This window comes from Bufo bufo, chromosome 3, assembly GCF_905171765.1.
Source record: "Bufo bufo chromosome 3, aBufBuf1.1, whole genome shotgun sequence".
Lineage (NCBI taxonomy): Eukaryota > Metazoa > Chordata > Amphibia > Anura > Bufonidae > Bufo > Bufo bufo.
This window is the reverse complement of record NC_053391.1, coordinates 633,633,804-633,649,348: the sequence shown is the minus strand read 5'-3', so window position 1 is coordinate 633,649,348 and position 15,545 is coordinate 633,633,804. Positions and strand designations below refer to the sequence as shown.

Genomic DNA, 15,545 nt, shown 5'->3' with positions numbered 1-15,545 from the left:
ATTTTTACGGATTTAGGCCTAAATTCGTTACCAGTCACAGATAATGTAGTGCACTACCCTGTGTATTGGTGTAGTAATCAGCTATATCCTGGTTTGAATGAATTCAATAACCCATCCCCAAAAAATTGGAACTGTGTGGAGATAGAAATAAATGGATTTAGCCCTAATATTACTTTATCAGTCACTGATGTTTTGTCCGCTACCCTGCATATTTTATATGGTTTAAAAAAAATTAAATTAAATTAACTATGTGTTAAAATGGGGGGGGGGGGGTTAAAGGATAGTTTTGTAAGTAGCTGCTTTTTAGGTTTGCTGCAGATGTGCTGGGAGGCACAGCCAGCCTCCTCTCCTCACTTCTCACTCTCTGGCTGACAGCTTTCCCTGCCTGTCCCTATTCTACATACACAATTCTTCTTCTTTCTAATTCTAACCTTTCCCTTCACTGTCCCTGGCAGTAGAATACAGCTTGATTGATTTTTGACTCTCCCTGACTCCCTAATATTGTTTTCCTGGCAGACATTGTAAGACCCAACCACCCTCATTCACAGCCAAGCACAGAATGGTGTTCTGCTAGGGCACCTCCCTGCCTGCTGCAGTACTGATTGGCTCATCCAGGCTGTCTGTCAGCCTGGGAGCCAATCGGGGCAAGCCCTCTCTCCCACTTCCTCTCAGGGTCATGTGAGCACCTGTCACGGTCCCTCCCATGACAGAGGTGAAAATATCGGAGAGACTGTCGGCATGTGAGGGTATCTGACAGTCTCTCTGTATTCTCCTTTCAGTGTTGTGTTTGGTAATGACCACACCTCTTGTCAGGTGCAGCTTGTAGTCATTACTGAGGCCCTATTTAGTTCTTATCCTCACTGCTTACCATGCAGTTGATATTTCCTGCTGGAGTTGGTTGAGCTGGTGTGTTGTTCCTTTGGATCTCCTGCTCATCCTTTCTGCTTTAAGCTAAGTGCATTTTATCTTGTGTGTTGTTGTCTAGGCCTCAGGGAGACGCAGGTTCCTTCATCTGGGAAGGAACCAGTAGTCTCATTCCCTGCTACCATTCCTAGGGCCTTCCAGGGTCTTCAGGGCCTATTTTCCAGTGTATGAGTATTTCCACCTTCAGAGTCTGCTCATACTGGCAGGAGTCAGGGAGAGGTCTAGGGATTCCTAGGAGGTCACCATCCTCTCCCTTACCTTTGAGGCATAGACTCCGGTCTATCCCTTCTGTGTGTCATTTGGTGTTATTCCCCCCCCCCATTACCCGTGACAGCACCCATCTTCTTTTTTCCCACCGACATGTGCACTAAAATGGCGCTACATGGCATTTTACTGGATTCATTAAAACAAACCTGAAAAGGTTTGGGTTTGGCTTTGTCCTGTGATCCGAGAAAGTGCAAAGTTCATAACGAACCCGGTTTGTTATGAACTGGTTCGCTCATCTTTATTAGGGATATAAGCCAAACCAAGGAGGCACATCTGTAGACATCGATTTCGGGTTCTTGCTTCAAAGCTGAGTGAGATGCCTTTCGTGCAGCTTTCATGGAGAAGCAATCTTCTTTGAAGAGATCCAGCTAGGAGTTAGATGAGTGTCTTTGGTTTGACTGATATCGATTGTCAGATTTCAAGACTCTATAATTTGTCACACTGACTTACAGGGTAGCTACCTATAGGTGGCATTAGGTAGACAATGAATAAAACATCCATGTATCAAAAAGCCATACAAAATAAGTAAAGCAATAAGATATTCAGCATTGTATCTAGAACCGTAGAATTGTATAAATATGTTTTTAAAAGTTGAGTTCTCCTTTAAGTCTTGTCAGCAATGGAATGATGGTATTTTTAGTTGTACGGTTATGTTCCATTTGACATCTGCTGCGGGCGGATGCCAACCTGCAAAAATGTTTTAGTGATTTTAGTATTCCATGCACTCTATTTGTCTGCAGAAATCTCTCTGATGCCGTGCCAGGCTGCATTATACTGGGCTTGTCCGTCAAACCTTCCTGTACAGAATCATCCAAGATACAAGATAAATACAGAAAAATCATTACACCTGCAATCTCCTGAGATCCTTCATCAAAGCCGTATTATAAAATCTTCGTTATTCCCTGCTAGGAGAGCATTTAATGGCTTAAAGAGCACCTGCCAGCAGATTCAACCCTATTAAACCAGGCATACTGCCTGATAGGGTTGACCCTGCTGATTAAAACAATACAATTTTTGTGAAATTGGTTGTGGCGTTCTAGAGAAAAAATACTTTTATTCTTTATGCAGATGAGGGTTTCAGTGCACTGCGTGTGGGGTCCAGCCCCTTGGTGCTTTCCAGTGCAGTACACGCCCCTTGGTGCATTGAAGCCCTCATGTGCATGAGGAATAAAAGTCTTTTTTCTCAGTAACTCCACAACTGATTTTTACAAGACAGGTATTATTTCAATCAGCAAGATCAAAATGACTGGCTTTACATTGGGATCCCATTAAGATAAACTCTTAACAACCCCAAAAAGGAAAATCATCATTATAGTTGGATGATATGGCCATAAGTATATAATACACTATAAGGACATGATACACATGATACACATACAGCAGGGGCGTAGCTATAGGGGGTGCAGATGGTAGCAGTCGCTACCGGGCCCAGGAGCCTGAGGGGCCCAAAGACCCTTGTGTCACATAAGAAGACACTGGTATTATGGAAAGTGCATGCTGGTCAAGTTACACCTCTGGCTGGAGGGAAGGGGTTAGGTCAAGAATTTGGCATGGGGGCGGGGCGGCCGTTTCAATTTCTGCCTCGGGCATGTGCTTTCTGCCCCTGGCTATGTGCTTTCTGCCCCTGGCCACAAAGCCCTGAGGGACGGGGGGGCCCCAAGCTGAACTCCTGCACCAGGGTCCATGAGCCTTTAGCAACGGCCCCTGACATACAGTTTATGCGATCATGGGTGGAAAACGCCTGTTCATCCTAGGTCCTAAAAGATACTACTTTCTCCTGTGTCATGAAAAATGATATGTCTGTTGAAAATGCCCATAATGGCCAGCGTCCTGGGTATACTATGGATAATAGATATCTATTAGAAGAAAGAAAATGCCACCGGTATCCTAATATTTCCTGCACCAATCACGCAGATGTCCTACATGTGTCCCACCAAGAGTTTAAGTGCTCGACCAGTGTTGCAGGGTTGTCCGCATGCTTCCACCAAGAAAACGAATTTTGAAGCGAGCGGGAGCTTAGGCTGTCAGTAGTTCTCCCCTAGGCTTATTTCACAGGAGCGATACAGATTGTGTCGGGATTTATTCAGGAAAAAACTGATGGCTTTGCACGCAAATTAAATCAGTTTTGTCTGTGATTGCGTTCAGTGTTTCATTTTTCCCCTCTGGGCTTGACCGGATTGAATGCATTTTTTCACGAGTGTGAACGAAACTCGCTCTAGATCTAAAGCTGTCTGCACTCACACAAAAAAAAAAAAAAAAAAAGAACCGTCACAATGTGGCAGATTGTTCGTATGAACCATCCCACCCGCAGTACTGGCAGATCAAGTACATATTAAAAATGTGATGGGCTCTCCATAGGGTAAGATAGGCGGTGGCTTCCCCCTAGCAGTGAGCCCGATGAAGTCACCGGCACTATTGTAAAACAGCTAGGGCAACGCTAAAGCCTGCCCATCAGAGCCGGTGACGTCACGCCAACACTGCTGGGCGGAATCTTCTGCCTAGCAGTTTGTTATTGTAAGCAAAAAAGCCCTTGCCCTGCACCGTACAGAGCAGGGTAAGGGAGAGTATCGGAGCATGAAATGCTCATATCAGGGGGGCCGGAGGGGCGAAGATGGGATATGTCCGGGTGCAGCTCTGAACCCAGACAACCCCTTTAAAGTGATGAATTGTCAAATCTTCCATTTCGGCCAAGGTTTATTTCACATGCAATGGTAAGCTTAAACCTTACTCACCAACTAAATAAATAGCTAAAAAGTTTTTGCCTCCAGTCTCCCTTGTGTTGCTTATGGATTTCAGTGGAGCATGTCCAATAGTTATATCATCGTCATACTCTGGCCATAGACATAGTTAGCTGTCAGCTATGCGGCTGTCTCTCATGCATGTTAATTGTAACTGCAGAGACTAGAACATGCTGCTGACAGACCCCTCCTGCGCCAGTTATCCTCAGTGGCGCAAATGTAACAAGCTGTGGCCTTGTCAAAATCCAGCATGCCAATCCTTCTTTTTTCCAAATATGACATGGGGGGTTAGTCTGCAGCGACTATAAGCATTGGATTGTTAACGGGAATTTGTCACCAGGAAATTTTACTGGTAAACCAGGTAGGAATGCATAGAGTGCACAGAGTGGCTTGGGTCCGCCCTCGGTGCACTTGACTGCTCATTTGAATATGTATGAAAAGTACTTTTCTCCAGAATGAAGCAACAGATCTCTAAGGGTCCATTCACACATCCGTAGTGTATTGCGGATCCGCAATACACCCGGCCGGCACCCCCCATAGAACTGCCTATCTTGTCCGCAATTGCGGACAAGAATAGGACATGTTTGATTTTTTTTTCCCGAGCCGCTGACCGGAAGATCGGGGGCGCGCTCCGGAAATGCGGATGTGTGCTGCTGTCCGCATCCATTCCTGCCCCATAGAGAATTAATGGGTCCTCACCCGTTCTGCAATTTGCGGAACGGATGCCGACCCATTCTACGGACGTGTGAATGGACCCTAAGTGAAGGGTATCATTACATTCAGCTGAGATAACCCTACAAGGCACTGTGCCTGATTTAATAGTGGATTCCCTATTGACCAAATTCCCTTTTATAGATTCCTCTAAAATTGGTGGGCTTGGCTGATCTTTCGTGGTGTGAACAGCTTTCGTGGTGTCCAGTGTAATGCACATATTCCGTACAAATCCCAGATTTTGATTCCTTCTTTTGTATTAATAGATAAATAAAGCAGATTTCTGTTTTGCAGATTGCCCTAGCTCCATACCGCCACTTAGATGAAGACTTGATGAGCATTAAGCAAGTCTTGGAGATGAAAAACCAGTTGATCCATGAACAGAAAAGAGAATAATGGAACTGGAGAAACTGGTGAGCTTTCACACAAGAGCATTTAAAAATCTAGAATACATGGCATCAGATCTGCTATCAGAGGTTCATCTTAAAGGGGACCAACACTTAAAAAATATGTGCCACAGGGGAGTTGTTGGAGTCTTAAATTATTAGGTGCACACTGTTCCTGGATGGATATTCATTTTTAAAGGGATTCTTTTAGCAGATTTGTACTACGACACTGGCTGACCTGTTACATGTGCGCTGGCAGCTGAAGACATCTGTGTGCCATGTTCATATGTGCCCGCATTGCTGAGAAAAATTAAGTTTTATTATATGCAAATGAGCCTCTAGGAGCAACGGGGGCGTTGTCATTACACCTAGAGGCTCTGCTCTCTCTGCAACTGCTGTGTCAGAGTGCAGAGGGTGCGGCAGTGCGATGTACGGCCACAGGACTATGTGAAATGGGGGTCACAGATCCATAGGCTCTAGTCCCCCTGCTGCAACCTTTAGCTGTATTAGTGTCAACAGAATGCATTTACAAGCCAGGAACACACTATATAACATCCATAGGGCACATATGTCATTAAAAGCAGTCCTATCTTTGTATACCTCCCAAATTTCAAAAAGGAAACTAGAAAAATTGATCTACCATTGGTGGATATGTTTTTCTGATTTTTTACCACAAATTTTATGGTAATAACCTTCTAATATTGTTATATTTTCAAGGCTGAAATAAATGTTGTCTTGGAGGAAAGAATACAGGTCCTGCAGCAGCAGAACGAAGATATGAGGGCCCGCATCGATCAGAACGTTGTAGTTACCAGGTAAGATCTCGAACGAATGAAGCAGATGTGTATCCACTGTGACACTTCAACAGATTTAGCTTGGGGCTAGTCCCTAAGGGCGTTAACTCTAGTGGTCCCCCTGGTCTTCACCCTTTAACCTCTATACAGGATCTGGACTCTGCTTCAGGGGAACCACCAGACTGCTACCTCTTTGAGTGGTCTCTGTACAAGTGACACTGACCCACAGGGTCAAGACACCAGTGCAGAACACCAGGGTTCACGAAAAACCATAGATCAAGGACAGTCCAAGGTCAGGGCAGGCAGAATTCGTGCAATCCGCAAAAACAGTCTGAGGGTCAGGGTAGGCAGCTCAGGGTCAGTACGCAGATATCATGCAGGGGTAAAGTCAGGCAGCAAAGGGTCAAATCCAGAAGTCAGGCAGAAGTTGGAAAATGAACAGGCAAACAAGCTTTGGTACACCTTTTACAGGAAACTTGTGTGCTAGAACCTATTGCTCAGGCACTTTCCATAGCCAGCCATTGGCTAGGGGAGATTGGAGTGTGCACACGTTCGTCCTTTAAGATCTAGAGTGAGTGCATGTGTGCTCTACAGGCAGTCAGAGGCATTGCAGTATCAGCCTGCTTGGGTGTACCCGATAGAGCTATCTTGACTAGCCACAGGAGTGAGGGTTTGCACAGGAGGAGGGGTTGCTGGTCAGCGGGGCCTCATTCAAAAATTTGCTGTGGGGCCCAATCAGTTCTAGTTACGCCACTGATTATGCATGTGCTGTAAAATCTGTGTACATTATCCGTTACTAGCCAACTCTTCCAGAAAGTCTAGGAGCTTCTGAAAAAGGAAGAGACCTCTAGGACTCCGGTAAAACATGGGGAATCTCCTAGGTATGAGAAAAGCTTCCCCGCATCTCCCGGAGAGCAGCAGACCACAGAGGTGTGTGTGGAGGATGTGAGTGGTGGCTCTGAGGTTGTTGGGTGTACTCACAGTTCTCTTAATCTCCACTCTAGCGCTCCCTAGGTCCAAGCAGTGACTGGAGGGTGCACTGCTTCTTCCCTAGGGGCACACCCTGGTATTGGGGCTTCTACCGGGTGGTAGTTGGGATGCGCTTCACAGAGAACAGCTTGGCAGGGTGCAAGGCAAGGGGTCAGATGGAGAGGGCTGGAGGATCTATGGTGAAGTCAATAACCAAATCCTCAGGCTGCGATAAACAAAGACTTTCTTTACTGAATCTGATGGTAGTAGTACACATGATAATAAAAGGCACAGTTCCAAAGTATTTACAGTATCATAGTGTAATCCCTCTCCAATAACAGCCTATAGGTGGCAACTATAATGGTACTTGTAGTACTCTCTGTCTCTCTCTAAGAACACTTTGGAGACTCTCAACAGAACCACAGGCATGCAATTAGGTTCTTGTTAACTTATTCTGCAATTCCTGGACTGAGGGATGCAGATATGAATGGTCAGTTTGTCTCGAAGAGTGGTATGTGCTGGAAGTCTTTTCCACAGCAGTAAAGTGTCTTATGCCATAAAGGAGCGAATACCTTATTAACTTCTCAGCACAGCCTGTATAACCTTCTAAAATATAGATCTCTTTCTCTCAGGGGTACTCTGGTAGTAGAGTTGCTTTTTTTGGCAGCTGTAGTCCCTGGAACCTTGCACTCCCGCCCTTCTACCTGGTGCTTAGAAGTTGGATCATATATACATAGCTCGATCCTTCTTTGCCCAGATTGTAGGCCAAAAGCACAGGAGAGGCATGTGTTAGAGTAGGTACCGTTTGTTAAAGCCACCTTGTTGCTGGTAGATGGGCCCGACATATTTTTGATCAATAATATGCGCAAAGAGCTTCTACTTTTTCTTACAGTAAGTATAGCATTTATGGAGTTAACTTTTTTCATAAATTAACTGTTTACCTTTGTCTTTGTGCATTAAGCAGTTCTGCTGCTACTTGTAGTTCTACGTGTTGTGTTGTAGCCAAGGTATCTATATATATATATATATATATATAATGGAGGTGCTGTTTTAATTTTCCTTTTTTTGGTAAATATATATATATACAGTCAGGTCCATAAATATTGGGACATTGACACAATTCTAAAATTTTTGGCTCTATACACCACCACAATGGATTTGAAATTAAACTAACAAGATGTGCTTTAACTGCAGACTGTCAGCTTTAATTTGAGGGTATTTACATCCAAATCAGGTGAACGGTGTAGGAATTACAACAGTTTGTATATGTGCCTCCCACTTGTTAAGGAACCAAAAGTAACGGGACAATTGGCTTCTCAGCTGTTCCATGGCCAGATGTGTGTTATTCCCTCATTATCCCAATTACAATGAGCAGATAAAAGGTCCAGAGTTCATTTCAAGTGTGCTATTTGCATTTGGAATCTGTTGCTGTCAATTCTCAAGATGAGATCCAAAGAGCTGTCACTATCAGTGAATCAAGCCATCATTAGGCTGAAAAAACACAACAAACCGATCAGAAAGATAGCAAAAACATTAGGCGTGGCCAAAACAACTGTTTGGAACATTCTTAAAAAGAAGGAACACACCGGTGAGCTCAGCAACACCAAAAGACTCGGAAGACCACGGAAAACAACTGTGGTGGATGACCGAAGAATTCTTTCCCTGGTGAAGAAAACACCTTTCACAACATTTGGCCAGATCAAGAACACTCTCCAGGAGGTAGGTGTATGTGTGTCAAAGTCAACAATCCAGAGAAGACTTCACCAGAGTGAATACAGAGGGTCACCACAAGATGGTAAACCATTGGTGAGCCTCAAAAACAGGAAGGCCAGATTACAGTTTGCCAAACAACATCTAAAAAAGCCTTCACAGTTCTGGAACAACATCCTATGGACAGATGAGACCAAGATCAACTTGTACCAGAGTGATGGGAAGAGAAGAGTATGGAGAAGGAAAGGAACTGCTCATGATCCTAAGCATACCACCTCATCAGTGAAGCATGGTGGTGGTAGTGTCATGGCGTGGGCATGTATGGCTGCCAATGGAACTGGTTCTCTAGTATTTATTGATGATGTGACTGCTGACAAAAGCAGCAGGATGAATTCTGAAGTGTTTCGGGCAATATTATCTGCTCATCTTCAGCCAAAATGCTTCAGAACTCATTGGACGGCACTTCACAGTGCAGATGGACAATGACCCAAAGCATACTGCAAAAGCAACCAAAGAGTGTTTTAAGGGAAAGAAGTGGAATGTTATGCAATGGCCAAGTCAATCACCTGACCTGAATCCGATTGAGCATGCATTTCACTTGCTGAAGACAAAACTGAAGGGAAAATGCCCCAAGAACAAGCAGGAACTGAAGACAGTTGCAGTAGAGGCCTGGCAGAGCCATCACCAGGATGAAACTCAGCATCTGGTGATGTCTATGCATTCCAGACTTCAGGCTGTAATTGACTGAAAAGGATTTGCAAACCAAGTATTAAAAAGTGAAAGTTTGATTTATGATTATGATTATGTCCCATTACTTTTGGTCCCTTAACAAGTGGGAGACACATATGCAAACTGTTATAATTCCTACACCGTTCACCGGATTTAGATGTAAATACCCTCAAATTAAAGCTGACAGTCTGCAGTTAAAGCACATCGTGTTTGTTTCATTTCAAATCCATGTGGTGGTGTATAGAGCCAAAAATTTTAGAATTGTGTCGATGTCCCAATATTTATGGACCGACTGTATATATATATATATATATATATAAATATATATATATACACACACACATACTTTTAGAAGTAAAACCTAAGGTCCGGAGATCCAGTCATATGGTCCATGATTCCTAAGGCTACTGCCACATGTACTGCAAATGTTGCAGCTTTTCCACGTGGCTTTGCACACATAAAATCACCAGCGGAATACATTAGCAGCAAATCTCATCCGCATGCTGTAGAATATTTCCATTTTGAAATTTTCAACCAGCAGCATGTTATTTTCTGCTGCAGATAGGTTAAATTTCAAGTGGCTAAATCAGCAGTGAAATTCGCCGCAAATCCTCATGTTACATATGCAGATTTTGCTGCTGATTTTGTCAGTTCATGTCCACCTACCCTTAGGCCACGGGGCTTTTTATATTATTGTATGCCCCTTTACCACTCTTTTGGTTCTGCTGAATGGCTGAGAGGGTTTAAACACAGAAGACAGAGAATTGACAAGCTGTTTCCAGCCCTTGAGCACCTTGACAGCTGCAGAAATTGTGTACCATTTTTTTTATATCCTCAGATTCTGTCCAGCCACCAGAGTTAATAAGGTTTTCATACATGTTCATCTTCTGGTCTTTCTCCTGCTATCTTATGCAGCCCAAAACTCCATACACCCCACCCATCTATACTTCTGAGAATGTCTTCTTATCTGTACCTGCCTACTACTGGGTGGATGTTTCATATTAGCTACTGCACACCATTTTTCATTTTCTGTCTCGCCTGTTGGCATTCTATATATTCCATCGCCTGACATATTTCCATATACAGCATTCTATATATGTTGTTTCATTCTATGAGAGAATGTATCAAATCCTGCAGTCTAGAATTCTGGCTTCAAAAGTTCCAAAATATATAGAGGCTTGTGACCAGGGATGTAGCTAAAGGCTCATGGGTCCTGGTGCAAGAGTACAGCTTGTGGCAAGTGACAGGAGAGCAAATAGTCTTCATGATGCCTGAGTCAAATTCTTCCCCACGCCAAATTCTTCACCTAACCCCTCCAGCCAGAGGTGTAACTTAAAGAATCTGGGTCCCAGTGCAAAAGCTATGACGGAGCCCTCCCAGCATGTACTTTCTATAATACGGGTGTCTTCTTATGTGGCACAAGGGTCTTTGGGTGCCCTCAGGCACCTGGGCCCGGTAGCAACTGCTAGCTCTGCACCCCCTATAGCTATGCCCTTGCTTGTGACTTTTGGGCTTATTAGCGCAAACATTTTGTGACATTTTGCATTTCTACACCAATCACTCCAGTTATGAAAAGTGGGTGGGGAAAGTGGACGCTAACTGATTTAAGACAGAAAATTGTTGCAACCTAGTGATGTCATAAAAAGTGGAGTAACATCTCTAAACAGACTTAAAGTGTACCTCACCTTTTAGCAAGGCTAATCAATAATACACATTGTGTACATACGGAATAACACTATTTTTGGCCATTATATGACTTGTATCTTGGATATTTAGTGGCTTTCTCCTCTGTATGCTCGATTTTCTAGTTTGCATTTCTCAAAGTGTGGGTTGGTGGAGATTAGCTTTCATCTACAGTACACAGAAAGTAGAGAAGAATAAGCTTCCTAACTGTCTCTTATTCAGAAGAAGACCCAGGATCATGGAAGACATTACAGAGAAATTCAGATCTGTAAAGATGTGAATAAAGCACTTGTGCTGAGATAAAAACTATCTAGCAGCAGCAGTGTATTTGTCTGTGTCTCTCTTCTGTCTCACTCACCTCTTGCTCATTGCCCCCCCTCCTCCATAGACTTGTATTGACATGTGCAATATGATCCTTCAGTGAGCCACTCCATCCTGTACAGCTTCAAGTGTAGTTTCAAAAAGAAAAGCATTTAGCAACATGCTAATTACAGGCTCATGTGTAACTCTTATGTCTGATCTCCTGACCTAATAGAGACTTATTTAAGCCATATTCGAATTGAACTATAATGAGTGCTTATAAGGTCAGAATTGCAGAGATAAGAGCTACACATGAGCCGTCGGATTATGGAATTAAAACAGACCGTGACAGCTTCCAAACAGACAGATTTTAACCTTTGTATCTTAGAAACGTCTGAAAATTTTTAATAAAGACCAACTGAAAAAAATTATGTTTACCCCAAAATAAGTAAAATACAATCATAAAAAAATTGCCCGAAGGTGTCAATAGCCTTTAAAGGGTCATTCAGATGCTTGATTTGCTCTTGACATGAACCGAAACTGTAAAGGTGTTAATTTTCGTGTTTTATAATTCAGGCAATTATCAGTTGAAAATGCCAACCTACACGAGAGTGTTGAAAAAGAGAACAAAGAGAAGAAAAGGTTAAGCCGTACCAATGAAGAACTTGTATGGAAACTCCAGACTGCCGATTCCATGAGTCCTATCAAGTATCCGTCATCTCCTGTCCACCGCTCCTCTTCTTCTTCTGGTCTCTGTCACCCTCTAAAGTCAACTCTGCTCAGAGATGACAACGCAGCAGCCTATGATAGACCAGCTTTATTTTCCGTGCCATTGCTTGCCGTAAGCAGCAGTCCTTGGACCCTATGACTGCATGTGAAATCCAGTGTACCTTATGGAAGACTGAATATGAAAGTACAATGACACCTCCTGTCTTTCCTAGGAACCTCAAGCCAAGGAAACAAAAAAAAAACTAAAACATTCCACTAAAACAATTCCTCAAAAGCCACACCAATGTTTCAGGTTACATACAGTCCAATATGCTGGTGATATCTATACAATATGGTTATTGTATACATGATTGCACACACTTTACAGGTTGATTTGTACATAAAGATGCAATGTACATAGAAGAGCTTGAGTATTTTTGTTTGTTTTTTATGTTGCTGATGTGTTTGATCAGCTGTTTTCTAAAGCCGTGCCTCTGTCTTCTACCTGAATGGGACACGTTTCTGTCCATCTCGTTTTTACTGCTTATTGTACAAAATAACACTAATCTATACTGAATACGATGTAACAAAAGCGCCTTCCAAATAGTACCACACGATCACCAGCTCTGTGTTATTCCAGGTTAAGGCTGCTACGCAATAATCCACTGCTTTGCCCGCATGTCAGGCATTCTTTTCTCTGTGTGATTTGTTACCTGGCTTCAATGGATATTTGTCTTCTTTTTTTTTTTTATTAGATATTTTGAGAAATAGGCTTTTATGGTCACCAGGGGGCGCTGTGCTGTGGCTTAGACTTTTGAGATGTACATACGGTAAACTTGATACTACCTTCAGTCTTCGGTGACTCTGCTTCCTACTCCAATCAGGTCATTGAGCTTTGTATCTAAAGGCATTGTCGTGTTTAGTCTTAGCTTCTCTATAATCTTCCTCTATGTGTAAGAACGTATATATACATTTTACATTATATATTTAAGTTTTTTTTTTTTTTTGTAAATTTTGTAATGCACATGTGAATATAGGATTCTGCCTGCAGAGGAGCACTTGATTTCTAGTTCGTTTTTATGGGGAGTCTGTGTAAATTTATAGGTCGGCAATGCTCAACTAAAAGCAGCTAGGAGCTAGATGGATAGATAGATTTATTTTGGAATGTAATATTAATTTATATTTAAAAAAAACAAAAAAATACTGTATGGGCATTCATCATGTGTTTATTCTCAGCCGTTGTTTAGTTAGCCATGTTTGCTCATGTATGAATTTCACCTTACCACTGTGATTTAGGCCTCATGCACACGACCGTGGTGTGCTTTGCGGTCCGCAAATCGCGGATCCGCAAAAGACAGATGGCGTCCACGCGCGTTCCGCAATTTGCAGAACGGCACGGACAGCCTTTAATGTAAAAGGCCTATTCCTGTCTGCAAAGCGCGGGCAAGAATAGGACATGTTATATTTTTTTAGCGGGGGCCACGGAACGGAGCAACGGATGGGGACAGCACACAGAGTGCTGTCCGCATCTTTTGCGGCCCCATTGAAGTTAATGGGTCCGCATCCGAGCCGCCAAAACGGCGGCTCGGATGCGGACCAAAACAACGGCCGTGTGCTTGAGGCCTTAGGCTGGGGTTACATGGCAGCTTTGAACCCGACATGTGTCTCCCAGGCAAGGATCAGAGTGTAACATTGCAGTATTGAAATTAGCGAACGTGAGCAGGGGTCCGTTGTGACCCACAAGTTCCCGCAACTCAATCCATTTGACTTTCACTAGTTGCAATGCTGAAGCACTACACTGTGATCTTCTCTAGAGAGACGTGTGCCACAGCCAAAATTGCCGTGTAGCCCCAGACCTGTTTTCTGTGTCCTGGGTTTACAGCTCACTATGAGATTATGCTATATGGCATGGGTTCTGCTGCATAGCGGGAGCAAAGCAAAACACGAAGGCGATAAGATTTAAAAAAACTATAATGATATGTTAACGTATACATTTTTTTTTTTTACAATGGAACTCTATGGTGACAGATGCCACTGTATGACATCTTTCGGAGGCATCCATTTAACGTGATGTGAACCCAGCCTTAGGCTACTTTCACACTAGCAGCACGGACCTCCGGCAGGCTTTTCCGTCGGGTGAACAGGCTGTCGGATCCGTCCTGCCGCTAGTGACCGTGTGCCTCCGGACTGCCGCTCCGTTCCCACTGACTATAATGGGGGCGGGGCAGAGTTCCGGCGAGGCACGACAGAGCACCGGCGAGAGGCTGCCGGAATAAATGTCGGACATGTCGTAGTTTTATTCCAGCAGCCTCTCGCCGTGTCTCTGCTGGAACTCCGCCCCCGTCCCCATTATAGTCAAGGGGAACGGAGCGGCAGTCCGGGGGCACACGGTCACTAGCGGCAGGACGCATCCGGCAGGCTGTTCACCCGACGGAACAGCCTGCCGGAGGTCCGTGCCGCTAGTGTGAAGTAGCCTTAGGCCTCATGCACATGAGCTGTAGGACTGCAATGCACGAGCACCCACTGTGGGCCCGCCGTCTGCAGACGCAGACCTATTCACTTGAATGGGGTCTGCGATCTGCATCAGACAGTCCGCACCGCTAAAAAGAAGTGCATGCAATACTTTTTTGCAGTGAGGAGGCACGGACAGAAAACTTACGGAAGCGCACCATAGTGCTTCTGTTGGTTTCCAATCCCTGCCTCCGTTCCCCACCGCACTGTATTTTCCTGATTGTGGACGCATTCAAGTGAATGGGTCCGCATCCTTGATATGGTGCCCACACGGCCAGTGCCCGTATATTGTGAACCTGCTGTTTGCGGGCTACAATACGGGCACGGACCTTCTACGGTCATGTGCATGAGGCCTTAGACTGTCGGTTGTACCTGCCATAGGGTGGTTTTGGCTGATAATACACTAAAGTGTATGGGGACCTTAAAAGTAACCTTGGAGCCTAAAGACACAATGGAGGGGATTTATCGGTACTATTCAGGATACATTGTTTTATCACCTTGAGACAATTGCTTTGGTCATTTAACAAAGTGGCTTATGTGGAATGACAACATTTGTTGCAGCTCCCTAGGTATATTAGACAATTATCCTTCTTTACGCCACTTCATTTCCATCGACTGTGTCCCAGTATTTTGCACTTGTCTGTAGCTACGGCACGTTTCTGACTCAGTGCAAAGAGTATATGAAGCACATACTGTATATTATCCATTGTCTGGGCGCAGTTTTGAGACAGAATTCTGAAGCTTTTTGCTTAGTAAATCTCCTCCATTGTTTCTCCTGTTGTAAAATAGAAATAAATGTACAGATGCAGCCAGTAATATCCCTGCACGATCGAACTGTCTAGCTAGAAATTTACTGAATGTTTAACTGTCCATAGACATTAAACATGAAATTAGAAAAAAGTTGGAAACTTTAGGCCAATAATTAGATGAATTTTTACATGAATGACACCAACGCATATCTAGCAAAAAAAAAAAAAAAAATGGATATTTATGACCTTTGTCCACTGACAATGGACTAATAACTTTTATAACATGGAGTTCAACTTTTTGGTGATTCAATTCTTGTCAAAGCCATTCCTTCATTCCGGAGGTTGTCTTAGACCAACAGCTTACCT

The 15,545-nt window shown here is 43.7% G+C and overlaps 1 protein-coding gene across 1 annotated transcript in view; it reads left to right on the top strand.

Moving 5' to 3' along the window:
* The window catches only part of MTUS2 (microtubule associated scaffold protein 2), a 505,095-nt gene extending 491,997 nt beyond the window's left edge, over positions 1-13,098 (top strand). The window contains 5 exon segments of the mRNA XM_040422442.1: positions 4,935-5,019; positions 5,022-5,053; positions 5,744-5,841; positions 11,788-11,959; positions 11,962-13,098. Of these exon segments, the coding sequence (XP_040278376.1) occupies positions 4,935-5,019; positions 5,022-5,053; positions 5,744-5,841; positions 11,788-11,959; positions 11,962-12,000 (426 nt within the window). The 3' untranslated portion in view covers positions 12,001-13,098.
* Positions 13,099-15,545: the final 2,447 nt, after the last annotated feature.